The sequence below is a fragment of the Myotis yumanensis genome, unplaced genomic scaffold, assembly GCF_028538775.1.
Source record: "Myotis yumanensis isolate MYYU_CA2020_CCGP unplaced genomic scaffold, mMyoYum1.0.hap1 SCAF_11, whole genome shotgun sequence".
Lineage (NCBI taxonomy): Eukaryota > Metazoa > Chordata > Mammalia > Chiroptera > Vespertilionidae > Myotis > Myotis yumanensis.
Window position 1 is genome coordinate 4674337 of NW_027223762.1, and position 24798 is coordinate 4699134.

A 24798-nucleotide genomic window follows, 5' to 3' on the forward strand; every position below is an offset into this window, starting at 1 on the left:
GGAACTCTGTTGATAGATCTTACATAATCACATTGTTTAAATATTTGCGATGGTGATTACACCACCATTCAATTTTAATTGCCACTGCTGTTAACACGTCAGACATTCTCAAGCAAAATGAATTCGGACCAAACAATTGATTGATGGTCTTTAAAATCAATCCAAACCTTCAGAAATGAACCAGTTTCATAACCCAACATCCCAACCTCGAAGTGAATTTGGACACTAGATCTGATGACCTCCGGGATGTTCCCCCTGAGGCCACACGTTAGTCCTATAAAGATCAGACAGAAATGCAAAGCATGCAGTTGAGAATCACAGAATTTATTTTTGTGCAGAAATCCCTTCTTCTTAAAACCAAAAGTAAAAAATAACCAATCTGGGGGTGGGGGGAGGGGAATCCCTTCTAGAGCAGGTCCGATGCTTCACTCATCTCTCTGAATCTGTGAGTGACGGGCATCTCAGTACCTAAAAGGACAGCCCCACCCTCGCTGGTTTGACTCAGTGGATAGAGTGTCAGTCTGGGTCCTGGGTTTGATTCCAGTCAAGAGCACATGCCCAGGTTGCAGACTCCATCCCCAGTATGGGGTGTGCAGGAGGCAGCCGATCAATAATTCTCTTTCATCATTGATGTTTCTATCTCTCTCTCCCTCTCTCTTCTTCTCTGAAATCAATAAAAATATATTAAAAAAAAAAAAAAAGACAGCCCCATCTATTGTTGACTTGTTCCAATTGGTACCAAGTTCTTTCTTATGTCACACTGGAATAGAGTTCCCAGTCACTTCCTTTTGTCACTCATAAATTTCACTTTCTAGAACAACACAGAAAAATTCCAATTCTGATCTGAAGATTCCTTTGAGAACTGAGTCCCCGGGTGAGAGAAACAAACAAACCCAGTAGATGCCACACTCTGCTCCCCCGGGACTATCTGAGGGTAAGGCCCTGGGAAGTTCTGTAGCCAATTTCATTTCACATGGTGGTCTTATAAGTCTACGGGCTTATGGATTGGAGAAATCTTGGAGAAGGCGTTCTGGACAGTTAGCTGCTGCAGCTTTACTTCAATGGAATTCCAATACAGAACCGCCCGCCCCAAGACCTGCCTAGGCCCTTGCTCACTGGGGACAGGGGGTCAGTGTTTGGGGAGGAAGGTTGCTGGAGTCCAACCCCATCGGGTCCAGGGGTCCCCAAGAGTGTGGACGGAGTCGGCGAAGAAGGAATGACACAAAGACAGCCTTCAGTTGATCAGCAGCCTAGTCAGGACCTCTAGCCAGGATCTCCAGCCAAAGTTCTGGTTAGGAACTCCAGCCAAGCTCTGGTTAGGATCTGAAGAGGATCTGATCAGGAGCTGATGAGGATCTGATGTGGATCTGATGTTTATTGTCTTGTTACATCCGTATTTATACCAGCCGATTTTAATCCTGTCAATTTCTATTACAAAGGTTAGGGCGTTTCTTATCTCCATTCCAGGGAGTAAAGATTATGTAGCTTAACTACCCGCCTGGCAATTAAGGGGTTGTATCCCCTCCCTAACCTCAGGGGAAAATCCCCACCTGGGGAAACAACCTTTCTCAGAGAGGTGACCTTGTTTAAAACACATGGCACTAAGGAGAGCAAACATATTAAGAACAATATGCTATATATGCCAGGTCCCTTGAAACATATGCTGTGCAGATGTTTCTTTCCTGCAGCGACTGTGTCAAAGAGCAAGGATGGACCAGCTTCCGGCAGAAGGTTAACATGCTACAAGGAAAAAACAAAAAACAAAAAAAAAACATGCTACAAGGAATATTTATTTCAGAATCAGATCCTATGTACTAATATACAGTGATTATTGTTTCTAATCATATTTATGAGGTTTAATATAATGCAGTCTTTGAGCTGGATTAAGAAACCCACAGATGCCGTAACCGGTTTGGCTCAATGGATAGAGCGTCGGCCTGCGGACTGAAGGGTCCCGGGTTCGATTCCGGTCAAGGGCATGTACCTTGGTTGCGGGCACATCCCCAGTAGGAGGTGTGCAGGAGGCAGCTGATTGATGTTTCTCTCTCATCGATGTTTCTGACTCTCTATCCCTCTCTGTAAAAAATCAATAAAATATATATATATATAAAAAGAAACCCACAGAGAGGTACCTTTGTAAACAATTGTGCACTTTAGTCGGATTGAGTCAAATTGTGCTGGGTTAGAACTCCAGCTCAGCCACTTATTAATAGTATGATCTAAGGCAGTGATGGCGAACCTTTTGAGCTCGGCGTGTCAGCATTTTGAAAAACCCTAACTTAACTCTGGTGCCGTGTCACATATAGAAATTTTTTGATATTTGCAACCATAGTACAACAAAGACTTATATTTTTGATATTTATTTTATATATTTAAATGCCATTTAACAAAGAAAAATCAACAACAAAAAAATGAGTTCGCATGTCACCTCTGACACGCGTGTCATAGGTTCGCCATCACTGATCTAAGGCCTTGGCTTCCTCCAATGGAAGATGGGTATGAACATACTTAACCTTGAAGGGTAGAGGAGGGTTGAGTGTGAAAAGGTCTACCAAGGGCCCGGTGTTCAGCCTGGGCTGCAGCAGGTGCTTAATCAATGGAGCGAACGGGGTTCTAGATTCCAATTTTAAACACCAGAGGAACGATCGGTTAACTCCTTTAGAAAATTCAATACTAGGAACAGGCCTATACAATCTATTACAATATATTCAAAGTCATATATGTAAAGTAGTTGCTGATGTCTAAAATTCTGTTGATATAGAAAGTAATACCCGGGCAGGTGGGGTGTGCACCAGGCTGGAGGTGCACATGGGGCCGGAAGGAGAGCATGTCTTTCGAGGCGGGGGTCGTGGCGGCTTTCATCCAGGCGGTGGAGGTGGCGACTTCCATGGTGGTGGCGGCAACAACAACCACTTCCGAGGTGGAGTGGCGCTCATTTCAGAGGCAGGGGTGGCGGCAGGCGGAGGAGGATTTGGCCACGGGGTGGCCTCGGAGGCTTTAACAAAGGCCAAGGCTGAGCTCCTCCAAACATGTGGCTTAATGAGAGTCCCTGCATCCCTGGGAAGAGGGCGTGGCTTGTAAATGGACCACAGAGGAAAATAAGGCGCTTACTGCAAGGCTCGGGTTCGTTTAGAAAACAAAGAGCACATTGGACAAGTGGATGATTTGGACAACTTAGAGATTTTTATTTTTCAGTTAAATTGACAGAAAATAGGAAGACACCGTCCTTTAAAAAATGATTGCAGAGGATTTTGCCTCAACCTGAAGGTGAGAAGGGACTCCGAGAGGCGGTGGCAGGGGCGGGGCAGGAGGCAGAAGGCAGAGGCAGTGGTTCAGAGGTGGTGGCGGTGATGGTTGTAGAGGTGGAGAAGGAGGAAGAGGAGGAGGAGGTCGCCTCACGAGGAGTGTAGCAGTTGACAGAGGAACTTCAGTTGATCTCTGCACTGACCTGCATGAGGTACTTCTATGTGTCAGACACGTGTTTCTCGGGTGACTCTTGAAGAACTCAGATGTCATACAAATGTGAATGCCACAGAATAGGCACGTACGCTCTAAAAGAGTGTGCACAAGGGTTTTAATGTTTGTTATGCTGCTTGGAACTGTGGTTAGCTTAATAAGTAGAGTTTTCATTTTATATATATAAAGAATTTTTCGATTTGACTCTTCTGGAAAGGGGCCAGAAGTGACCTCTGGAAATGGCTCGCTACTCACTTGACCCAGAGAACCCTACAAAAGCATGCACATCAAGAGGTTCAAATGTCCGTGTTCACTTTAAGAACACCAGTGAGACAGCCCAGGCCACCAGGGCTGTATATCCGCAAAGCCACCAAGTATCTGAGGGTTGTCACTTTATAGAAGCAATGGGTGCCGTTCCTCATTATAAGGGTGGAGCTGGTAGGTGTGCCCAGGCCAAACAGCGGGGCCGAACACAGGGTTAGTGGCCCCCAAAAGAGTGCTGAATTGTCGCTGCACGTGCTCAAAAATGCCGAGAGCCATGCTGAACTGCAGGGGTTAGCTGTGGATTCTCTGGTCATTGAGCACATCCAGGTGAACAAAGGGAAAGGGGGTGTCCCATGCTCCCCAGTTGATAGAATGAAAGCCTCCCGCATTCAGCTTCACCGTTTCAGAGGTGAGGAGAGAGCCTGGCCTTGTCTAAGGCTGACCTTGGGTTTTAATGGAGGAGAATGAGGACAAGGGGACGAGAGACCCCGTCTGGCACTGGATGGTGTGTATCAAGCTGTCCAGTCCTGTCATCTCAGGGGAAGCCAGGGGAGGTGCTGCAGGTAGGAAATGAGCACACTTTGCTCCCCGACAGCATCCATGGGGCCCGAGGCCTGGCTCTCCTGGTCTCAGCTTAGCCATGCTGGGAACAGGGACTGGACGGCCATCCGGGCTCTCTCTGTAACACTCACAGAGGGGGTTACAACCCTCATCTGCTAATATAGTGGGCAGGGTTCTTTAGTGAGCCTGAGAGGAGGGGTGAGTAGCAAGGTATCTTCTCCCCAGGCTCCCCCGAGGCCTGGACTGTGAGAAGTGAGTATTAGATGAAAGACAGCCTTCTTCAGGCGGGAAGCAGCTGCTGCAGGCAAGGAGCCCCAGGCCGGGGTTCCCACCTTCGGGAGGCCCTGGGACCTTGCTTAGCTAGCCTGTGTCTCTGGAGGCACCCAGCCCCCGGGGCCTGCAGGGCATGTCATGTTGAGGACACCGGATGGACGCAGTGGCCTCTCTCAGCCCTCTGGTCTGGAGAACTATTGGGAAACGAAATGCACCAGACCCTACCCCTCAGAGGAGACTGGAGACAATTGCGGATTTCAACGCGAGAAAGAGATGAAAGCCAGAGGCGGGTTTCATGAGAAAGTGCTGCGGTGTTTTGTTGGTGCGGTTTGATTTATTTAAATGTGTTGTGTTCAGTCTGGGTTGAAAATCCCGAGGATGTCCAGAAGTTTCTCGAGAGGGAGACGGAAGGGGACTGAGGCAGTGAGGTTCAGGGCGCCCTGTTGCCACATCCACCAGAGGCATTCCACTTTCATCCCCTTTTTTTTAAAAAAACCAACACACACTTGGGCTTAATGTAAATGTTACTTAAAGAATATTTTTTAATAAAAGGGTTTCGCTGCTACCATCATGTTTGAAAACTACAGGTGTGTTCCCTCCCTTTTCCATAGGACGCTGGTCCTGACATTCCACACATACATGGAGATGATCAGTCTTGCTTTGGGAGAAAAGAGAGGCATTCATATGCTCATTCCTCATTCCACAGATGGTTACTGGGCGCTTCCTTCGTGCCAGGCACAACTCTGCATCATGAAAAAGAAAAAGGTCTAATAAATGCCACCCTTGCCCTTAAGAGATGGCACAGGTTACAGCCCACGGCTGGCAGCTCAGAGGCGTGTGAAGAGTGTGGGCTTGGGGATAGGCCGGGGGTTCCACCTGTGAATACTCCAATTCCTGTCAGCTGAAGCCACAGACACCGTTCTCTTTCAGACACCTCTCCTTTTCTCTGAATGGATTTTCAGTGGCTGCAGCTTCGGAGGCTTCTTTGGAACAGCCAAGCTTTTAGCTCCCTTTCTCCATACCATTTGGACTGACTGGGGGCCACTTTAATCCAAACGGAGGCTTCAGCAAAGGTTTTAACAGCTGTACTCTTGATTTTCTTCTTTTCTTATTCTTTTTTTCATGAAGAGCTGCTTCTCTAATGAGGATGCTGTAGCACACAATGAGAGCAAACACTGCTAAGCCTTTGTTAGATTAGGCTACTGAGATTTAGGGATTGTTTGTTACCACAGCATAACCTCACCCATCCTGACTAATACACATTATCTACCCTTATCTACTCCTGGGCAAACTTCTGTTTCTTGTCCCATAGTTTAATGTTCTTCCAGTGTATGAAGCCATGTTCCATTCCCCCAGGTAGAGGGGAAGGCTCTTTCCTCTATGCACATAACATATTCTAGGGCACAATACATTTAATTGAACTTTTCTATGCCTTTGTCTATCACCCACATTGGCTTGCATGTACCTTGAGAGCAGAACTCATAAGTCATATGTTGCTGGGGTCCAGCCCCAGCAGGTCCAGGGGTTCCCAAAGGTGTGGACGGAGTCAGCAAAGAATGAAAGACACAGAGGCAGCGTTCAGTTGGTCAGCATAGCGAGGTTCTCTTCTTTTATTGTCCTGTTACATCTATATTTATACTATTTGATCCCATAAGCATGCCTCTATAATTACATCATGGTATGTTTTGGGTAACGTTCTACAGTTCCTTGTTTCTTATCTGACCTTTGCCAAAAATCCTGTCTCTATCTAGTTCTGTTGATTTTAATCTTGTCTAGGTTAATCTCTGTGTTCCATTACAAGGGCTATTCCAAGGTCACTGCTCTACTGATAGGCTACAAGGGAGTGACTGAAGGAGATTATCCTACCTAGTAAAGGTTATGTCCTCCCAGCTTCCCTGGGACTGCCCTGTATCGGTGGATCTCCAGGGGTATAGGCTTTGGTGCTTTCCCTGGTGGGCAGACCCCTGGGGATGTGGGCCCAACAAGTCCCAAATTTATTGCCAACAGTCTTAGTCCAAGTTCTTCATAAGTAGTACATGGTATTTCTGTAACACTAGGGGGTTTCACTGATTTATTGTCTTCCTTAGTTCTGTTAACTCCAGGGAAAAATCCTCACTTGGGGAAACAACCTTTCTCGGGGAGGTGGTCCTGTTTAAAACACATAGCGCTAAGAGGGGGAGCAAACATATGTCATATATGCCAGGTCCCTTGAAACATAAGCTGTGCAGATGTTTCTTCCCTGCAGCGACGGTGTCAAGCAGCAAGGGTGGACCAGCTTCCGGCAATATGTAAGTGTTTGTTGATAGGCTGCACGAGTGCAAATATGGCAGTTAGAAATTGCTTCTTAAGGCCCAGTCTTTAGTGCTCGTTTCTAAGCTGCAAAGAAACCACCTGTCACTGAAGAAGTGACATGGTGCAATTGTCAGCATCTGCCCGACAACTGCAGTGAGGTCTGGAAGTTTGAAACCTAGGGGGTTAGAAGGAGGGTCTGTAAGGTTTCTTTAGACCCTAACAGCCCGCGCCCTGTGAGCGCTGATGAACCAGACGGAAACCTTCCTTAGCTGGTGTCAGGAAAGACAGCTCAGTCCTCACACTGGAACAATTTGTTAGCGTGTACATGTTTCCATTTTCAGTGTTTTAAGTTCTAATTGGTTTCCTCTTTTGTGCTAAGAATGCCATCTGTCCCTTTGACAGGTTTTTGGATATGATACCACTTCCCAGGAAATATGACCACCATCAGCACTGTAAGATGATTCTAAAGTGTCCATCCCAAACAGCCCTGTTTTCATAACTTCACACACAACCCGATACTGTTCCTGTGAAGAGACTGTCCTGTTTCTCAGGTACTTGCTGCATTAGAATCAAGCCCTTCACCTCCACAGTTTCTAGGAGGTTATAATATAGTACGAGACAGCATCGATGGTTTTATTCTGATTCCAGATCTCATATCTGCTCTGTTGCAGTAAAAAGAATCTTATTATCTGCATTTGTAGATGAGAAAACTGAGGCTGATGCAAGTGGGCTAGCGGCTAGTCAAACTCATTAGTCAACAGAGCCAAATATCAACAGTACAACGATTGAAATTTCTTTTGAGAGCCAAATTTTTTAAACTTAAACGATATAGATAGGTACATTGTTATTAACTTAATTAGGGTACTCCTAAGGCTTAGGAAGAGCCGCATGTGGCTCGCGAGCCGCAGTTTGCCGACCACGGGGCGAGCCTAACATGTGGAGACGATATAGAACCAGGACATTCAACTGAACTTCCGAATCTACACCCACTGCTCTACAGATCCCCTCTCCCTCTTCTGGACTCACGATTCCCATTGTATGAATCAGGAAGCTGAGGCCAAGAGAAGGTAAGCGACCAAAGTAAGATTCTTCAGCACAGAAGTCACAACTCCTGTGGTCTGGTGCTCTCACTAAGACTGCCTTGTACCACCTAGACTTTGCAATACCTGCTTCCAAGTCCAAAGTTACTTGGGTCTTGGACAAGCTAAGAAGAGGGAGGTTGGAGAAAGGGTTATTAATTAGTCCCTTTCCAACGTCAGCAGGCTCAACCTGGAACCCCAGTGCTGTGGTCGGCTGATGTAGGATCCCCTGAGCCCCTGTAGGCAGACTGGGGCTAGACCAGCGGTTCTCAACCTGTGGGTCGCGACCCCTTTGGGGGTCGAACGATCCTTTCACAGGGGTCGCCTAAATATATCCTGCATATCAGATATTTACATTACGATTCATAACAGTAGCAAAATGACAGTTATGAAGTAGCAACGAAAATAATTTTATGGTTGGGGGTCACCACAACATGAGGAACTGTATTAAAGGGTCATGGCATTAGGAAGGTTGAGAACCACTGGGCTAGACCGAAGGGAGAGACCATAACTGGGCCCCCATTATAAGCCAGGTGTCTGAATGCTCCGCCACTCATCCTGACAGAATGCTAATTTAAAGATGAAGAAATGAACGCTCGGAGTGGCTGTCTGCATTGTCCAACCTGGTGGAGCTCGCTGGCCTGTCTGCCCTCAGAGCTTGGCTCTTTGTACCATTCGTTGCAGCAGATGCTGTGGAAGATGCAAAAGCCAGGATGGGGAAGGTTCCTTCCACTCAGGGACTGCTAACCTTGTTAGGAGAGCCCCACAGGAGCCTGATAGAGAGCACAGCTGGATTATGCTGGGGGGGGGGGGGGGGGCAGGGGGCGGGGCAGGCAATAAACAATTGATGGAGATTTGGGGGGAGAGGCGGAGGGTTGGGGCAAAGATTAGCATTCCTTCCTGGAGAGTCTCCAGCTGATCTCTGAGGACAGGATTTGAATAAGCACACAAAAGAGATACATTTTAGGGCAAAAGCAGTAGCTTCTGGAAACGGACTGCTTGAAATCGCTATTTAAACACAAGGAAACCAAAAGACTCCCAGGCGGAGTTAGAGTGTGTGTGGGCCGTCCTTGGGGCTGTAGGGAGTGTCTCCTGCATTGAAGGAAATTGATAGCAGCAAAAATCAATGGACAAATTAGCCATCTGTTATGTAACAACCCGAAGAGAAGATGTGACACCTCAGTGGAGGAGATGTGGACAGATCCAAACCAAGTCGTTGGGACCGGGAAGGAGTCCCAGAAAGAGCATGGCAAGTGGGTCTGGAAACCACATCTGGAGTCCGAATCCTGCTAAGACTGGGTTCCCCTCCTTGCAAAGCCTTCTGACAGCCCAAGGTTGAGCTCCAAGGAGGGGAAACCCATTGTCCGCCCAGCCCCATGGAGCCTGGCCCTGAGCAACCTGCCGCCTCCCAGGTCAGCTTTCCCATTTTGCATTTTAGCAAACAGGAAATGGGGTAGAAGGCAATTCCAGCTCTAGGGACAACTGTTCGCAGTTAGTGCTTTTCCTGAGTCTGTAATGTACCAAGCCTGGGAGAAGGCTTCCTGGTGGAGGCGGATATCTGAGCTGCCGAAAATGATGCAAAACCAGCCTTGGAGGGGAATACAGTTGGACACGCCTTATTTTCTAAATCTGTAATTAAATTACTGGCATTCAATGAGAATAATTTTTGTTTTAGACATAGTTGTGCCTCTACCAAAAAAATTCTCCATCCCCCAAATCCAATGCCGGGTCTCAAATTTTCCTCCAGCCTCAGAAGTAAAAAAAAAAAATAGATATCTTGTCTTGGGCACATACAGCATCATATACTTTAAACAGCTTTGGCTGGCTTGATCCTAATCTTAATTAAACCAGTGCTCATGTTGTCCCATCCTTAGTCCTGGAATCCTCAGCTGATTCAGCTCAGCCTAGTTTGGTTTGAAAGAATGCCAACCAGCCTAGGAAACAAAAGAGAACTTTGGGGTGACTTTAGGCTCCACAAAAGCATCCTTCACTTTCCCCGAATGATCAACTTAATGATTAGCATTCCTGGGGAGTAACAACAATATTGTTTAGAAAAATAACCGGGACAAAAAGTGCATTTGCTCATAATCCAACTGGTTCAAAAAATTTCATAAAGCAAGAGAACGCATTTCTCCCTCTACCTGACTCCCTTCTTCAAAGTGAACCACTTTAAAGAAATTGCCGCATATTCCACCCAATTTGTTACTGGGTTTATGTAGACATTTACCCAAAATGCCAGACACATTGACCTGTATATACCTTGCTTATACTCTTTCATAACTCATGGACATTTTCCTAGACCACACCTACAGATCTAACTCATTCTTTTTAGTGTCTGCACAGTCTTCACTGCGTGCATATATTGTAATAGATCCAGCCACTCACTCCCCTATTGATGGGCAGTTAGATCGTTTGTGATATTCTTGTTATTATTGTGAACAATGCTGCAACACATATTCTTGCCTACATATTTATGTGTATTTCTTGTATTATGTCTTGTAGGATGGATTTGAAAGAGTGGGATTGTTTTTACTCCTGGGGCTGGAACCCCAACAGTGTAGGAGAGGGCCCCCAGCCACCTCCCCAGCCTTGCCAACACTAGGGCCAATCTGCTAGACCAAAAAATGTTAATCTTCTTGAGATTTAATTTGCATTTCCCTGACTGCTCCTGAAGCTGAGCCTCTTCTCATATGTTCATGAAATTTGGCTTTTCCTACCCAGTGAATTCCCTACTCTTTTCCTGGACCCGTATTTCTATAGGCTTTTCTTCCTATTCAGTGTGTAGAAGCTCTTTGTTACATGAATATACTCTTGATCTCACATATGAGGCAAGCATTTTTCCATCACATTGTTGTCTTTTTATTCTGTTTAGGGCATGTGTTAACTGTAAATTTTAAATTTTATCACCCTCAAATATGTTAAAATTTTCCTTCCTTGTCTCAGGAAGAACTCCAGTCTATATTTTCTTCTTATACTTTTATAGTTTTACTTTTCCCATTTAGATCTTCACTCCAGACTTTTAAAAATTAATTCATTCATTAATTTGTAATGGAGTAAGTCAGGAAGCTAGCTTTACTTTACTCCAAATGAAGAGCCAAGGTTTTAAAAAGTGTTTAATCAGTAAAAATTTACACTTTTTTTTTTTTTGGCAGAAAGAACCAGTGAAGTTCCTAGGTGAAACTGTGGTCCCTGAAGCTGGACCCAGCAGATCTTTAACTCAGGATGTGGGAAAACACCTACAGATCTCCTAGCCAGTCCGGTTGGGCCCTTCTGAATGTGTGTGTGTGTGTGTGTGTGTGTATTTGTGCTTTTAATACAGAAGGGATTCATAGGAAAACATTTTCCTTCCTCAAACAATTCCTTATTTACAAACCAGACCCAGACCTGTAGAGAATTTGTGGAAGAGTCAGACTGACAACATATGCGGGGAGCAAGACCTCAAATGTGGAGGGGACAGACATAAGGACGATTACATGGAGGTGGGAGAAGCAAGGTGGGGATTGGATTACAGGATAGTTAACAAGACTCTGAGCTTTCTCAGGGGTGGTTGCAGCTAATTTCAAAGGCGTGTTAACCTATATTCACAGAAACAATGGGCAGGGCTTGCTCGAGGCAAAGATACACCTTTTACTAGATAAAACGTTATATGCGTAGAGTGTGACTCCCCCGCCATAAACTGCCCAATTAGGAATTTATGATCAGGTCACCCTGTCAGGTCACTTCCCATAGATCCCCTTTTTTTTTGTTCACAACTGTATCCTATCTGTTGGTCCATCTTAGGTGTGTCCCCTTCCCTCGGAGATGAGCTCTTTGAGGCTGTGTCTTATCTTTGTTCTGCATCGGGACAGTAGATGCGTGCTGAACCGAACCTTGTCTTTGAAGCCATCTAAAGATTTATTTCGTGTGCATCCACATAGTCTGAGGGTGTTTCCACATTTTTAAGAAGAATTTGTGCTTGTTTCTCGACAGGCTGATTGGGAACCTGCAGTGACAGGGTTTCTCCGGGAGTCTTTTATCTTTCCATTTGCAAGTGAAAGTACCAATAAATACTTGTTGGATTTTATCATTCTGTTAACCTTCAAATTCAGACTTGTCAGTAATTACTGGCTTGCGTTAAAAGGTGGAAATTAGAGCTTGAGGTCCAGGAAGGAGACACGATTTGCTTGGAGGTATGCAGAGTGAGCAGGGCTCTGGTCTTCCTGTCCCCTCTTTTTCTGCTCCTTTTTGTTCCTTGACAAAGGGCAACTGGAGTGGTGAAGGGCACAGGTCTGGTGAGAAAGGACCAGGGTGAGACTTTCTGTGTTTGATGTCCTGACCGAGAATTGAACCAGCAACCTTTCTGTGAACCACGATGCCCAACCAACTAAGCCACACTGGCCAGGGCAAAGGTGGGACTTTTAATCAAAGCAAGGGGGCCATCCTTGCCCATTTTAGCAGTCCTGCCATTTTGGTAAAAAATAAATAAAAAAGGTAGGGCAGGCAATTCTGAGTGCCTTTTCTGGGGCAGTTGCTGAGGGCCTGAAGAAGGCTCTGAATGACATTCATTTCTCCTTTGCCGATAAACAGAAACCGTCTTGGGCCCTGGCCAGGTAGCTCGGTTGGTTAGAGCGTCCTCTGGATACACCAGGGTTTCAGGGTTCGGTCCCCGGTCAGGGCACTTACAAGAAGCAACCAATGAATGTATAAATAAGTGGAACGCATCGACGTTCCTTTCTCTCCACCTTCTTCTCTCTAATAATCAATCAATCAATCAATCAATCAATAAAAAACTATCTTGGAAGAGCTGGCTGCTTTGGAAGGACTCATTCAGAGATCTCTGCCTTGAACAACAGAGCTGAGTACAGGTTTGTTTCTTCCGCCACCCAGACCACAGCAGGTCCTCCACTGAGGGGCTCACCAGTCTGGGGAGGGAGGCAGCCAGTTTCCTCAGGGACTCGGGCGGGAAGCCGGCATTAAACAAACACTCCCAGGAATATATCCTTACAGATGGGGGTAAAGGATGTTTGGAGAGAATACAGCAGGAAGGCTTGGTTTAGATTAGGGCGTTCGGCAAAAGCCCACGTGGGGTGTGAAGGGCTTTTGCAAAAGTGAAGTGTTTTACATCTGTGAGGGAAGTAATAACAATAAGAAAGGTGCTCGAAGGGCAGCTCATCCTCCTTCATGGGCCACTTCCTAGAACTCCAGCAAGCTCCCTCGCTTCCCAGAGTTATGGAGGCTTCCAGGGTAGCCTTCACAAATGCTAATCCGAGAGCATTCTACCCGCGCCCCGACCCTACGCACTCTCGTCTGTATCTAGTTTGAACGCCGGGACGAGTGAATTTCCAGTTGGGAAAAAGGGATATAAAATATAAAGAAACTTTCCCATGTTCCCAGCCGAACCCAGGGGCCAGGCTCCCCTGCCCCAAACCGTCGGAGGATTGTTTTTCAAAGCAAAATCCCACCTCCCTGTGTATCTGGTTGTGAGGGGGGCTGTGCGGGAGACCTGAGTTGCTCCCGGGGAGCTGGGAGCAGAGGTGATAATGTTTGATCCCTCCCCCTTCCCCCAAACCCACCTGTGAGCGAGCTGGAGCGGGGTGAAGTGAGGCTGTGCTGGGGGTGGGGGTGGGGGTGGGGGAGGGTGGGGAGAGGGGGCGATCGCTGCCGGATGGCGGTGTTAATTTCCCCGGAAGATTCTATGGCGATCTGATCACCACGATAATAGCCGACACTCACACTTGTGCGCCGGGCACTGTTCTAAGCACGTTCCTAACGCTTATTTCTCAAAGCAACCCTAAGGGTGAGCACACAGGACTAATACCATGTCTCAACCGAGGAAACTGAGGCACGGGGAGGCTAAGCGGGGGGAGCAGCTGTTCTTTTTTGCCGCCGACAATTTGGAGACAAGCTTTTTAAGCCGACCCCGAGCCGTCTCCCCGTGACTCGACACCACGCGGCATCGGAAAGGGTCGCTGGGAAGTCCGTGGGGCTGGCGGGGGGGCTCTCACGCCCATTCCCTGCGCGGCGGGAAGCGCGGGTGGACAGGCCGCGGGGGCGCGGGCGGAGCGCGCCGGGTGGCCCCACTTCAGCCCCCGAGACCCGGCCCGGCAGCCCCGCTTTTCTGCTCGGTCTCCGCGAGGTGTCGCCTTCGGCCGGAGAAAGCGCCGCAGCGCCACCCTCGAAGCCGCAGTTATTTATTTATTTTCAAACCAGGGGGGGCGCCCCACGCCTTTCCATTTCAAACTTGAAACAGCCCCAGCGGGCGCGCCCTCTCCCTCCCGTTTGACACCCCGGGGGGAGCCCCCGTCGGAGATCACAAAAGGGCAGCCCCGCCGCCCGGCCTGGCGGGAGCGCAGCCGCGCCCGGGACCGCACACCCCGCAGGCCGGGCGGGGGCGCCTCCCCCGGAGCCGTCTGGACATTCCTCTTGTTCCTGCCAAGCCATCGCCGGCCCGCGGGGTGGGTGCTGCCGGGCACCGCTCGGCGCGCAGCTGGTGGGCACGGGGCGCCGGGTGCAGGCCCGGGGGTCCGCGCGGGCGGGGGAGCGCGCCCCGGCTTTCCCAGCGCCGCAGCCTCCCCTCTGCCAAGAAGAAAAGCAAGTGGCTTTTGGCGCGAAAGGCTTGGCGCCTCCCCTGATTTTTATGGAAATCAAGAGGGCGGGGTAAAGCCCCTTCCCTCGGCCCGTCTCCCTCCCTCCCCCCGCCTGTGCCGCAGCCCCTTCTCTCTCCGCCCTCCGGGTGTGTCAGATTTTTCAGTTAATAATATCCCCGAGCTTCAAAGCGCAGCCAGTGACAGTCATCTGTCTGGACGCGCCGGGTGGATGCGGGGGGCTCCTGGGAACGGGGCTGGAGCCGAGCTAGCGCTAGGCAGGCGCAAGCGCGCACAGACAAGCCACCCGAGGACCCCCCGCCCCCGGCCACCCGGGGACCCCCGCACAGAATCGCCTCTGCACCCCCAGCCATCCGCGGGAGGTAAGGAGCGGGGGTGGCCACCCCCCCCGGCGCCCCTGGATCTGCGAGCGCGGCGGGAAGGCGAGGCTGGGACCGGCTCGCGGCTGGCGCTCAGGGCGCCCCGATATCCCCCGGGGACGGGTGCTGCTTCCGAAACAAAACCTCCCCGGGCTTGTCTCTGAAAAATCCAGTCCTACCCCGCAAGGCACCCCAGCTAGAAGAGACCCGCCCTAATCCTTTTAGTGCTCGTGCCTTAATGGCTTCATCGTTCGAAATGCACCCTTCGCTAGAACATCGGTCTGTGCTTGAGCTGACGGGAGCCGGTTTGCGCCCACCCCGAAGCGGGGGTTCTTCCCCAGCGGGTGCCCCCGGAGGAAGGAGAGGGGGTTCGGCTGGGCGAGGCAGCCGTGGTGGGTAATCTGGGTCAGGGCGGCTCGGGCTCGGAGGAGACGCTGATCTCCGGCGACCCTCCCCGCGCTGGCCCCTCAACCATTCCCGGGAACCGGGGTTCAGGCTGTTCCCTCGCCCTTGTTGGGGCTGAGGAGGAGCGGGGGTGGGGTCAGAGAGGTTCAAAGTCAGCGAGTGGTGGGACTCTCCCTTCCGCGGGTGAATGTTGTGGGGCGTCCGCCCGAGTCGGGGGAGGGGGTGGGTTTGGGTGCTGTTGGTGTCGGTGTAGAGAAAAGGATTTTTCCATTTGCAAAGTTTCGTAAACCCCCTCTCTCGCTCACACTCCCGAGGTTGCAGTTTCACCGCGGAGGGGGTGGGGGGTGATTGGGAGACTGCAGGTCCCGTGCCGGGCTGGGTCGGAGCCCGGGCTGCCCTGGAGCAGCTGGCCCGACACGGGTGCCGCCGGGCTTGCGGGCTTGCGGGCGGGCGGGCGGGCGAGCTGAGCTGGTGAGCTGGGATCCTGCCGCCGGGAGCAGCGCAGCCCCCCTCCCCACAGTGCACCCCCCCGCAGTGCCTGGTGTGAATGAAATGGCAGTTTCCAAAGTTGCGGAGCCCTGGCCCCCACCCCCGCATCTGCATGCCCCCTCCCACCCCGCCGTGGACGGCTTGTACACAAAAGGAGGGAGGGAGCGAGCCGGGGCAGGACTTCCTCCACCTTCGGGAGCGCAGGGCGGAGTGGGGGGCTTGGAGAGGGGAAACGGAGGGACGGCGTTCGCGGGGGCGCCCACTGCCCGTCCCCCTCCCTTCGGCTCCGCGTGCCAACCTCTCTCGGTGTGTCTGTCGGTTGCAGAGTCGGAGGTTGGCGCGGTCCCCGGCCCCCCGCGCGCCCCACGGGAAGGAGGCGCCCCCGAACTCAAAAGAGAGGAGCGGAAAGAAGCTTCTCTTCGCCCGCCGGGAGGCGAGCCGATGCCGAGCTGCAGCGCGTCCACCATGCCGGGCATGATCTGCAAGAACCCAGACCTCGAGTTTGACTCGCTGCAGCCCTGCTTCTACCCGGACGAAGATGACTTCTACTTCGGCGGCCCGGACTCGACCCCCCCGGGGGAGGACATCTGGAAGAAGTTCGAGCTGCTGCCCACGCCCCCGCTGTCGCCCAGCCGTGCCTTCCCGGAGCACAGCCCGGAGCCCCCGAACTGGGCCACCGAGATGCTGCTGCCCGAGGCCGACCTGTGGGGCAACCCGGCCGAGGAGGACGCGTTCGGCCTGGGGGGCCTGGGCGGCCTCACCCCCAACCCGGTCATCCTCCAGGACTGCATGTGGAGCGGCTTCTCGGCCCGGGAGAAGCTGGAGCGCGCCGTGAGCGAGAAGCTGCAGCACGGCCGGCCGGCGGCCGGGCCCGCCGCCCCGGGTCCCGGGACGGGCGCCGCCAGCCCCGCCGGCCGCGGGCACGCCGTGGGGACTGGCCGCGTCGGGGCCGTCCTGCCCTCCGAGCTCGCCCACCCGGCCGCCGAGTGCGTGGATCCCGCCGTGGTCTTCCCCTTCCCGGTGAACAAGCGCGAGCCCGCGCCCGCGCCCGCCACCCAGGCCGGTGCTCCGGCGGCGGGCCCTGCGGTCGCTTCGGGGGCGGGGGCCGCAGCCCCAGCCGGCGCCGCGGTGGCCTCTCTCGCGCGCACCGGCGTCCGCCCAGCCGGGGGCGGTGACCACAAGGCTCTCAGCACCTCCGGCGAGGACACGCTGAGCGACTCAGGTAAAGACCGCGCAGGGGTCGGCTGCCTTCCTGGGGTGCTGGCGTGGGGGTGCGCGCCCTTTGTCACTGTGCTGGGTTTAGGCTTTGATGGGGAGCGTTTTGGAAGTAGTGATGAAGGCTGAGGGTTGTTTTTTTGTCAAACGGACCCCCAGGATTAGGAGGAGAGGTTGAGTGAGAGTTGCTAAGAGGGTGTTATCCAAAGTGTCACCTTCATTGAAAGTTCCTTCTACCCTCTGGGGGCCCGTTTCCATCGATGGCCCTCATCCGGTCTAGTTGCCCACTTCTCTGCAGCATAAAATCGGTAAAAAGTGGGTAGGAGGTAACGGGGCCGCTGGCTGCATTACTTGGGCAGAAACCCGTTAGCCCTGGGGCGCGGGAGAGGGATTTGACCCAGGTCAGGGGTGGGAAGACACCCCGAGAAGACACAGGCATTGTGCAAAGTCCTGTGCAGGCACAGAAAGTTAGAGGGAGATTGCGCAATGGCTAGTAGCAAATTTATTTTTTAAACCTGGGTGCTCTTCTCCCCCTCCCTTTGTGGGTGGTGGGCTACTTGCTCCTGGTAGGTGGCCAGCAGGCGGCGATATCCCAGGGAGGCGGAGGCTCTGAATGGCTGGGGGTGAAGGGGCGTGCTGCCTCCCTCCAGCAGCTGGCGGCAAGTCCAGCAGAGGTTGTGTACATTCCCAAGGGGGGCCGCCTCTTCACGGCGCGCAGTGGGACTGGGTCCAGTTTTGTCTCCGAGCCAGAATTTCCAGGACTAATTTCTGATCCGAGTTGGGTTTTGTAACCCGGTGTCCTTGGAGGTGAGGGCGGGCACTGGGCCGGCCCTCCAGGAACTCACACGCCCTAGAAGCACTCATTGATGAGTTCCATTGTGTGCCTCCGTCTTGGAGGGTAGGGTTAAAAGGAAGACTGCCTGGGGCCCTTGGAGGTAAAGAAAGAACTCTTCCCCAAATACTCAAAACAGCCCTTGTTTTGGGGGCTGGGAGCTTGTGTTCCTGGAATCTCGAAGCCCAGTGTTTTCAGAATGCAGGCGGATTAAAGGCCTAAATTTCCTCCTGGGCCGAGGACGGATTCCTCTGAGGCTCCTGGAAGGAAACTTGGTGATAAGCCTCCAGTTTGAAGCTGGTCTGTCCCTTTAATGTCTGTGCCTTGACAGCTCTCGGTGAGGAAGCACTTCCTTCCAACAGCTGTCTTCTTGGCAGAAAACCAAAACATGGGCTTAAAGGGACCCACAGGCTGCAACAGCCTCACATTTCGGCTTCAGAACAAATCCTACAATTGTTGAGCTTTCCGGTCCCCTTCAGATCAAGCGGCAGCAGTGTTTTGGTTTTTCATGCTTGCCTTTTTAAACAATAATTTTCTATCCCGGCACGTAGTAAATGAGGAGAGGGGGGGGATGATGTTACACGCCTTTGCTGCTGCAGTTATTACTGGCCAGGAGCAGAGGTGCTCCCATGTTTGGGTTTAGAGCGCCTGGGGATTAGGACTCGCTAGTGAAGACGGGATGTCTGCTAGATGAAAAAAGGGCTTCCTTAAATTGTTCTGTAAGTTTGTTTAAGGGCCTAAAATCAAACGCAACCAAGTGTAGAATTGCTAAATGAGGAGTCTCAATTCTTAAATGTCGAGATGGAAATATGAATAAGTTTAGGGGGTAGACTGGCGATGGCGTTAAAAGCTACCATTTACTGAGCATCTGTGTACCAGGCCAGCTCTCTACACATGACAGGTCCATCTCAAGAACCTTGTGGTTTTGGTCCCATTTAATAGGAAACTAAGGCTTGGAAAGGTTTAGTGACTTGCCCAGGATCACACAACTGGTGTGTGATGGAGCCAGGATTCTGTCTCACTCCAAAATCCAGGTTCTTTCTATGTCTGCCGCCTGCTTGAGTCTGGAAGCTGAAACTGCTAGGAATATTGGGGAAGGAAAAGATCTAAAGTACATTAATTGAAAAGATCTAAAGTACATTTCTCTTCCCATCTCTGTTGATGGAACCATAATAATAGCAAAATGCGCCAGGGCCTGGAAGAGGCGGTACAGAGGGAGAGAAAGGTTCTTGTGTCTCACTCTGAGAATAACTCCCATCTTGTTCTTGAAGATGACGAAGATGACGAAGAGGAAGACGAAGAGGAGGAAATCGACGTGGTGACCGTGGAGAAGCGGCGGTCCTCCGCCAACAGCAAGGCCGTCACCACCTTCACCATCACCGTGCGCCCCAAGAGCACGGCCCTGGGCCCGGGGAGAGCCCAGCCGGGGGACCTGATCCTCAAGCGCTGCGTCCCCATCCACCAGCCGCACAACTACGCCGCGCCCCCGCCCTACGTGGAGAGCGAGGAGGCGCCGCCCCAGAAGAAGATGAAGAGCGAAGCGTCCCCCCGGCCCCTCAAGAGCGTCATCCCCCCGAAGGCCAAGAGCTTGAGCCCCCGCAACTCCGACTCGGAGGACAGCGAGCGCCGCCGGAACCACAACATCTTGGAGCGCCAGCGCCGGAACGACCTGCGGTCCAGCTTCCTCACGCTCAGGGACCACGTGCCAGAGCTGGTGAAGAACGAGAAGGCCGCCAAGGTGGTCATTTTGAAAAAGGCCACCGAGTACGTCCACTCCCTGCAGGCCGAGGAGCACCAGCTGCTGCTGGAGAAGGAGAAGCTGCAGGCCCGGCAGCAGCAGCTGCTCAAGAAGATCGAACACGCTCGGACTTGCTAAACGGTTCTCCAACCTGGACAGTCACTGCCACTTTGCACATTTTGATTTTTGTTTTTGTTGTTTTTTGTTTTTTACATTGTGTTGACATTAAGAATGTTGGTTTACTTTCAAATCGGTCCCCTCTCCCCCCGTCGCGTTTGGATCTGGGTGGGGAGCAGGACCTGTGGGGTTGGTTCTGCCAGGACCTCGGGAGAGAGGGCCTGGGTGATGGGATGCTGTGCGGCCCTTGGCGTTTCCTCCGCGTCACCTCCGAGACGGCCCTGGGAGTGCGTGACAGTTGGGAGCCTCTCGGGCTGTTGAAGTCACCTTGTTGCAAGTCTCCAAACATCAGAATGTCATTCCTTTTAAAATGGTGCTTACGTTCCAGCCGATGCCACGGGAGGGGTTTGCCATTGAGACCCCCGAGGACACTTCTGTAAATACCACTGACACACCCGCCTTTTGTATGCGTCCGGGTAATGAGAGGTGGCTTTTGTGGCCAGTATTAGACTGGAAGTTCATACCTAAGTACTGTAATACCTCAATGTTTGAGGAGCATGTTTTGTATACAAATATATTGTTAATCTCTGTTATGTACTGTACTAATTCTTACACTGCCTGTATACTTTAGTATGATGCTGATACATAACTAAATTTGATACTTATATTTTCGTATGAAAATGAGTTGTGAAAGTTTTGAGTAGATATTACTTTATCACTTTTTGAACTAAGAAAACTTTTGTAAAGAAATTTACTATATATATATGCCTTTTTCCTAGCCTGTTTCTTCCTGTTAATGTATTTGTTCATGTTTGGTGCATAGAACTGGGTAAATGCAAAGTTCTGTGTTTAATTTCTTTCAAAATGTATATATTTAGTGCTGCATCTTATAGCACTTTGAAATACCTCATGTTTATGAAAATAAATAGCAATTAAATGATGCAGCTTTTTTTTTTCTTTCACCCCCTTGATGGCATGCATGCGAGTTAGAGTATCCCTAAAGCAGTGACCTTCACAGCACTAACTTACAGAGGGAATCCTGGTTGGGGAGGGAGGTGCTGTTGTCCCCACCTGGGGGTGGAGGGAACTGTGCTTAGAAAGGTGTTAAGACATCTCTTCCAGGCTCCACAGAGTAGAGGTATTACTAGTGACTGCATTGTAGCAATGGCACTCAATCGTTTACAAAGCATTTTCCTTGTTGGATATTTCATGGAATTAAAGGAGGATGTCAGTCATGGGCCATTTACGTAGTTACCTACTTTTTTATAGACGTGGATCCTTTAAAAGTAAAAAGTAGTCAAGACAAGGTGGTGTAATTGGCTGTATTGGTGTTGGCCATACTTGTCCCATTGGCAGGTGGCTTTACATTTTGGTGTCAAGTGTAGTTTGTCTCCAAGAACGCATCCTTCCAAATTTGCAGAAACCCGTTAGCCCAGTGAACTTGGAAGGTTCTAGGCTGGCCGGGCACTGTAGCAGAATATGCATGAAGTTGTTCTCTCAAGGAGCTCTCAATCTGATTCACAGAAGTAACTCAAGAAGTGACAGGCGTGTGGCCCAGATCCAGCGACATGTCCCTTTAGGAGAGTCAGCGGGTGTAGTGTGCTCTGTCCATTTGCAGCTCCTGTCACACAAGCTGGCATTGGGGCTGCCCCGAGGAAGCAGGACCCACCAGTGCAGGCTCTGGAGGACAGCCAGGTCCAAAGGGTGGGGGACAGGCACCTCGGCAAGGAGGGAGTTTCATTTTCCCTGATGGGAGGTGACACTGCCTCTGGGGCGGCTTGGGAGGTATTCTACTTAGACCTGAAAGCCTGTACAAACCTATTTCTCACTCGGGTGGAAGGTACTGGGTTATTTTTTCTAAGATTTCATCCTGATTTTTAGCTTTGAATTAAAAAGGGCCTTTTGCTTTCTTTGAGAAGAAAACGGCCAGGGATGGGAATATGCTTTACTTGTCTGGTCACAGCTTGGGGGGGTGGGGAGGGAGAGGGCAGAGATGGGACAACCGGAGCCTGTCTGCTTTGGCCGCTTTATAGAGGCCAGTGGGAGGTTAGAACCTCCTTACTCTGTTCACAGCCACACATTTCAGAGCTCTGAGGCTGATGCTGCCATGGACATTGCTGATGGCCAGGCCATCCCCACACTAGGAAAACAAGGAACCTGCTTTGAAAATCCATTTTAAATTGTCATTCAAAAGGCTTCCTGACCATTTGCACTTTATGAGACTCTAATCACCTTGTTTGTGTAATCCTGAACCAAAGGAAACCTGAGGTGCCTAGCTTCTCTATTTGTGGTGCCCACAGGGGCCTATCTGGGTGTTTTCAGAGGAGCTGGAAGTCTAGCCGTGGAGGAGGGAAATAAGGAGGCCCTAAACTCATTCCTACCATGCTCCCTTTTTGCTCTGACCACTGGGAAGCTCAGAGCCAAATTCCATACTCCCATTCTACATATCTGGTGCCCATTCTCTTTCTTTCTAAATGTCTGTGATCTCTTGGTGTCTTTGTTTTTTAGGAGCTGGGATTGGCCAGCATCTGGAAGCCTTTACAATCTCTTGTTTTTGATTTTCAGTTTAACAACTTTTTAAAATGTTCTTTATTAAATTTCACTGAGAAGTTTTTTTGCATTAGGTGGATCATGAATATGTATTTAAGTGTGAAAACTAAATACCACTTGCCTTTTTTGGCCCAGCTGAGGGAAAGTGTCACCCAGTTCAGCTCTGAGTTATCGATAAAGTAATTGCTGGAGTCACAGAAGAGTTGAACCACTTGTTTCAATCACCAGAGAAACCGTGTTTGCATTCCAAGAGCAGCTTTGAAATGGCTCTACAGCAGGGAGATCAATAAATCGCAGGACTTAGGTGGAGCCCAGAGGGCATCTCCCTGAATGACTTCATTTTACTCCACTTAGGGGAGAAAGCCCAAACCCCGCAGCCTGACCCAGGCTGTCCCCACCCTGGCTCACCAGCTCCTTCGCCGACTCCCCCTGACCCCTTACACACACAGGTGCCCCTCATTCCAGCCACACCAGACCCCCTGGAGCTTTCTCACCTCGGCTTGTTTCACCACACACCCTCCTGAGTCATCCAGCTTCTGTTTATTGAAATCCTTTCCAACCTTGAGTAGCAAACCCAATGCCATCTCGCCCAGGAAGTCTGCCTTGCACCCACAGGTGGGCCCTTAGCTGGTGCTGTTGCGTCACTTCTGGAGAGAGGAGAGGTGGCCTAATCACTGTCTTGACCATGGGCTCCCCTAAGGCAGTCACAGTGGCCCATTCGCCCCTGACTTCAGCCCCAGCCTGGTGACTGATGATGGCAGGGCCTTGGTGGATGCCAGCAGAATGGCTGGTGGCTGAGTAGCAGCAGAGGGAGGAGCCAGGTGAGGAGCAGATGGGGCCAATTTCCATGACAGGTGTGTCTCCTGCCATCCCCAGTTCCCTTAGGCATCAGTGAATTGGCAGTCCTGACTGCTGGGAGTGAAGAGAAAATGCACACAGGGTGGGGGGCGGGGGTGGGGGGGGGGGGCAGTGTGCTGGGTGGACCTGTCTTCAGGAAGCCCACAGTCTGGACAGGAGGGGAGATGGGAGGGACTGGTGCGGGCCTTGGGACTGTGTTAGGCTCTGTGCCTCCAACTCTGTTGGAGGAAGCCGGTTTGCTGGTCTACCAGAGCTCACAAGATGCCGACTCTTGTCTGAAGCACAGACCACCTGTTCTATGGTGACAGTGGTTTCAATGCCTCCCACTTCTGTGAAGCCCTGTGTAGACCACTCAGTTTTTACACTTGAGTCTCATGATCTTTCAGGAGTGTTGACCAGTTCGTCATATTTCATTTGGGGAGTTGGGTCTTTTGGGTTTGACTTTCATTAATCTTTATGGTGGTTATCTCTTGAAAACCTTAATTTGGGTTGTCTTTAGAATCAGCCATGATTAGATTTGGGCGAAGCTTGGAAGCCATCGGCTCAATCTCCCATTTCAGAGGTGGGACACCAGACAGGGAAGGAAGAGCATGCTGTGTGCCCACCAGGATTCTTTTCGTTCTCTTCCCTTCCTCCCCACTCCTTCCCCTCTGTCACGCTCTCCTCCTCACAGTTAAATTTATTTAGCACTTACCCTGTGTCAACCACTGTTCCAGACACTTAAGAGACATCAGTGAACAAAAGAGACAAAACTCCCCCAAAGCCGTGCTTTCATGGGCCTTATAGTCTGGGAGAGAGTGACAACAATAAAATGAACACAATACGTGACTGACTCACATAGCACTCAGGGAGGTGGTGGGTGCTGTGAGAAGTGAGTGGAGCAGGAGGGAGGGAGTCTGGCAGCCACAGCAGGAGGGAAATGGGGTGCCTTTTGGGGTGAGATGGTCAGGAAGATGCAGTGAGACAGGGCGCTGTTGTGGCTGCTCTCATACCAGGAGCCAGGCCCCCGGCTTCCCTGGTGGGTGTTCTTCCTCCTCCATCTCCCTGGCAAAGGCTCCCCACCAACTTCTTTCTCTCTTTCAAGGGGAAGCACCACAGTGGAGCAGGGAAGAGTGGGATCTGAATGGAGAGTCCCTGGTCTGACTCTGACTCCCGCACCCACACGCTCTGGGCTGTGCCGCTTCCCCACTGGTCCAGTGATGGCACCACCCACGTCTCGGGTCTTAGGGGTTGACGGGAGCTAACTTATATATGGCACATGGGATAGCGCCTTAAACCTGGGTACAATTGAATCTATTAAATAACCTGATTTCTCGTTGACATGATACTTCCTCTATTTTCCTATGTTACTAGAGCAAAGAATCTTCAAGAAAACATTTACTGGTAGAACAAATCCACAAGCCTGAGCTTAGCAGAAACGCTGTAGACTTTTGTTCCTCCAAAGGGGCCGCGCAAAACCTGAAAACGGGTTCCCTGGAAACAAATGAATGTGCGCTTTGAAGCCTGTTGAAGACGGAGCCGAGGAATGTGAGTGCCCCCAAACATCCACGCCGTCCACAATGGTTTATTAGTTTTCCTTGCTTGTAAAGGAAATCTCTTCATAGGCCACTGACCAGGGCTACCTGATCTCTTCTGATATTGACAGATCATGCTACAGGACATTCATCCCGAAACCTTTGACCAGAAGTAACAGAGCCTTTTTATGGTCGAAGGCGACCGGCCTGTT

At 50.8% G+C, this 24798-nt stretch overlaps 1 protein-coding gene and 1 pseudogene across 1 annotated transcript; both read left to right on the plus strand.

Annotated features, from left to right (window-relative positions):
* Positions 1-2808: 2808 nt before the first annotated feature.
* On the plus strand, positions 2809-4358 carry LOC139019598 (H/ACA ribonucleoprotein complex subunit 1-like; annotated as a pseudogene).
* Positions 4359-16159: 11801 nt separating this feature from the next.
* On the plus strand, positions 16160-20560 carry MYCN (MYCN proto-oncogene, bHLH transcription factor). The gene is made up of 2 exons (XM_070428375.1): positions 16160-16984; positions 19081-20560. Exons 1-2 carry the CDS (start codon positions 16204-16206, stop codon positions 19683-19685), a joined length of 1386 nt encoding a protein of 461 aa, XP_070284476.1. The 5' UTR covers positions 16160-16203; the 3' UTR covers positions 19686-20560.
* Positions 20561-24798: the final 4238 nt, after the last annotated feature.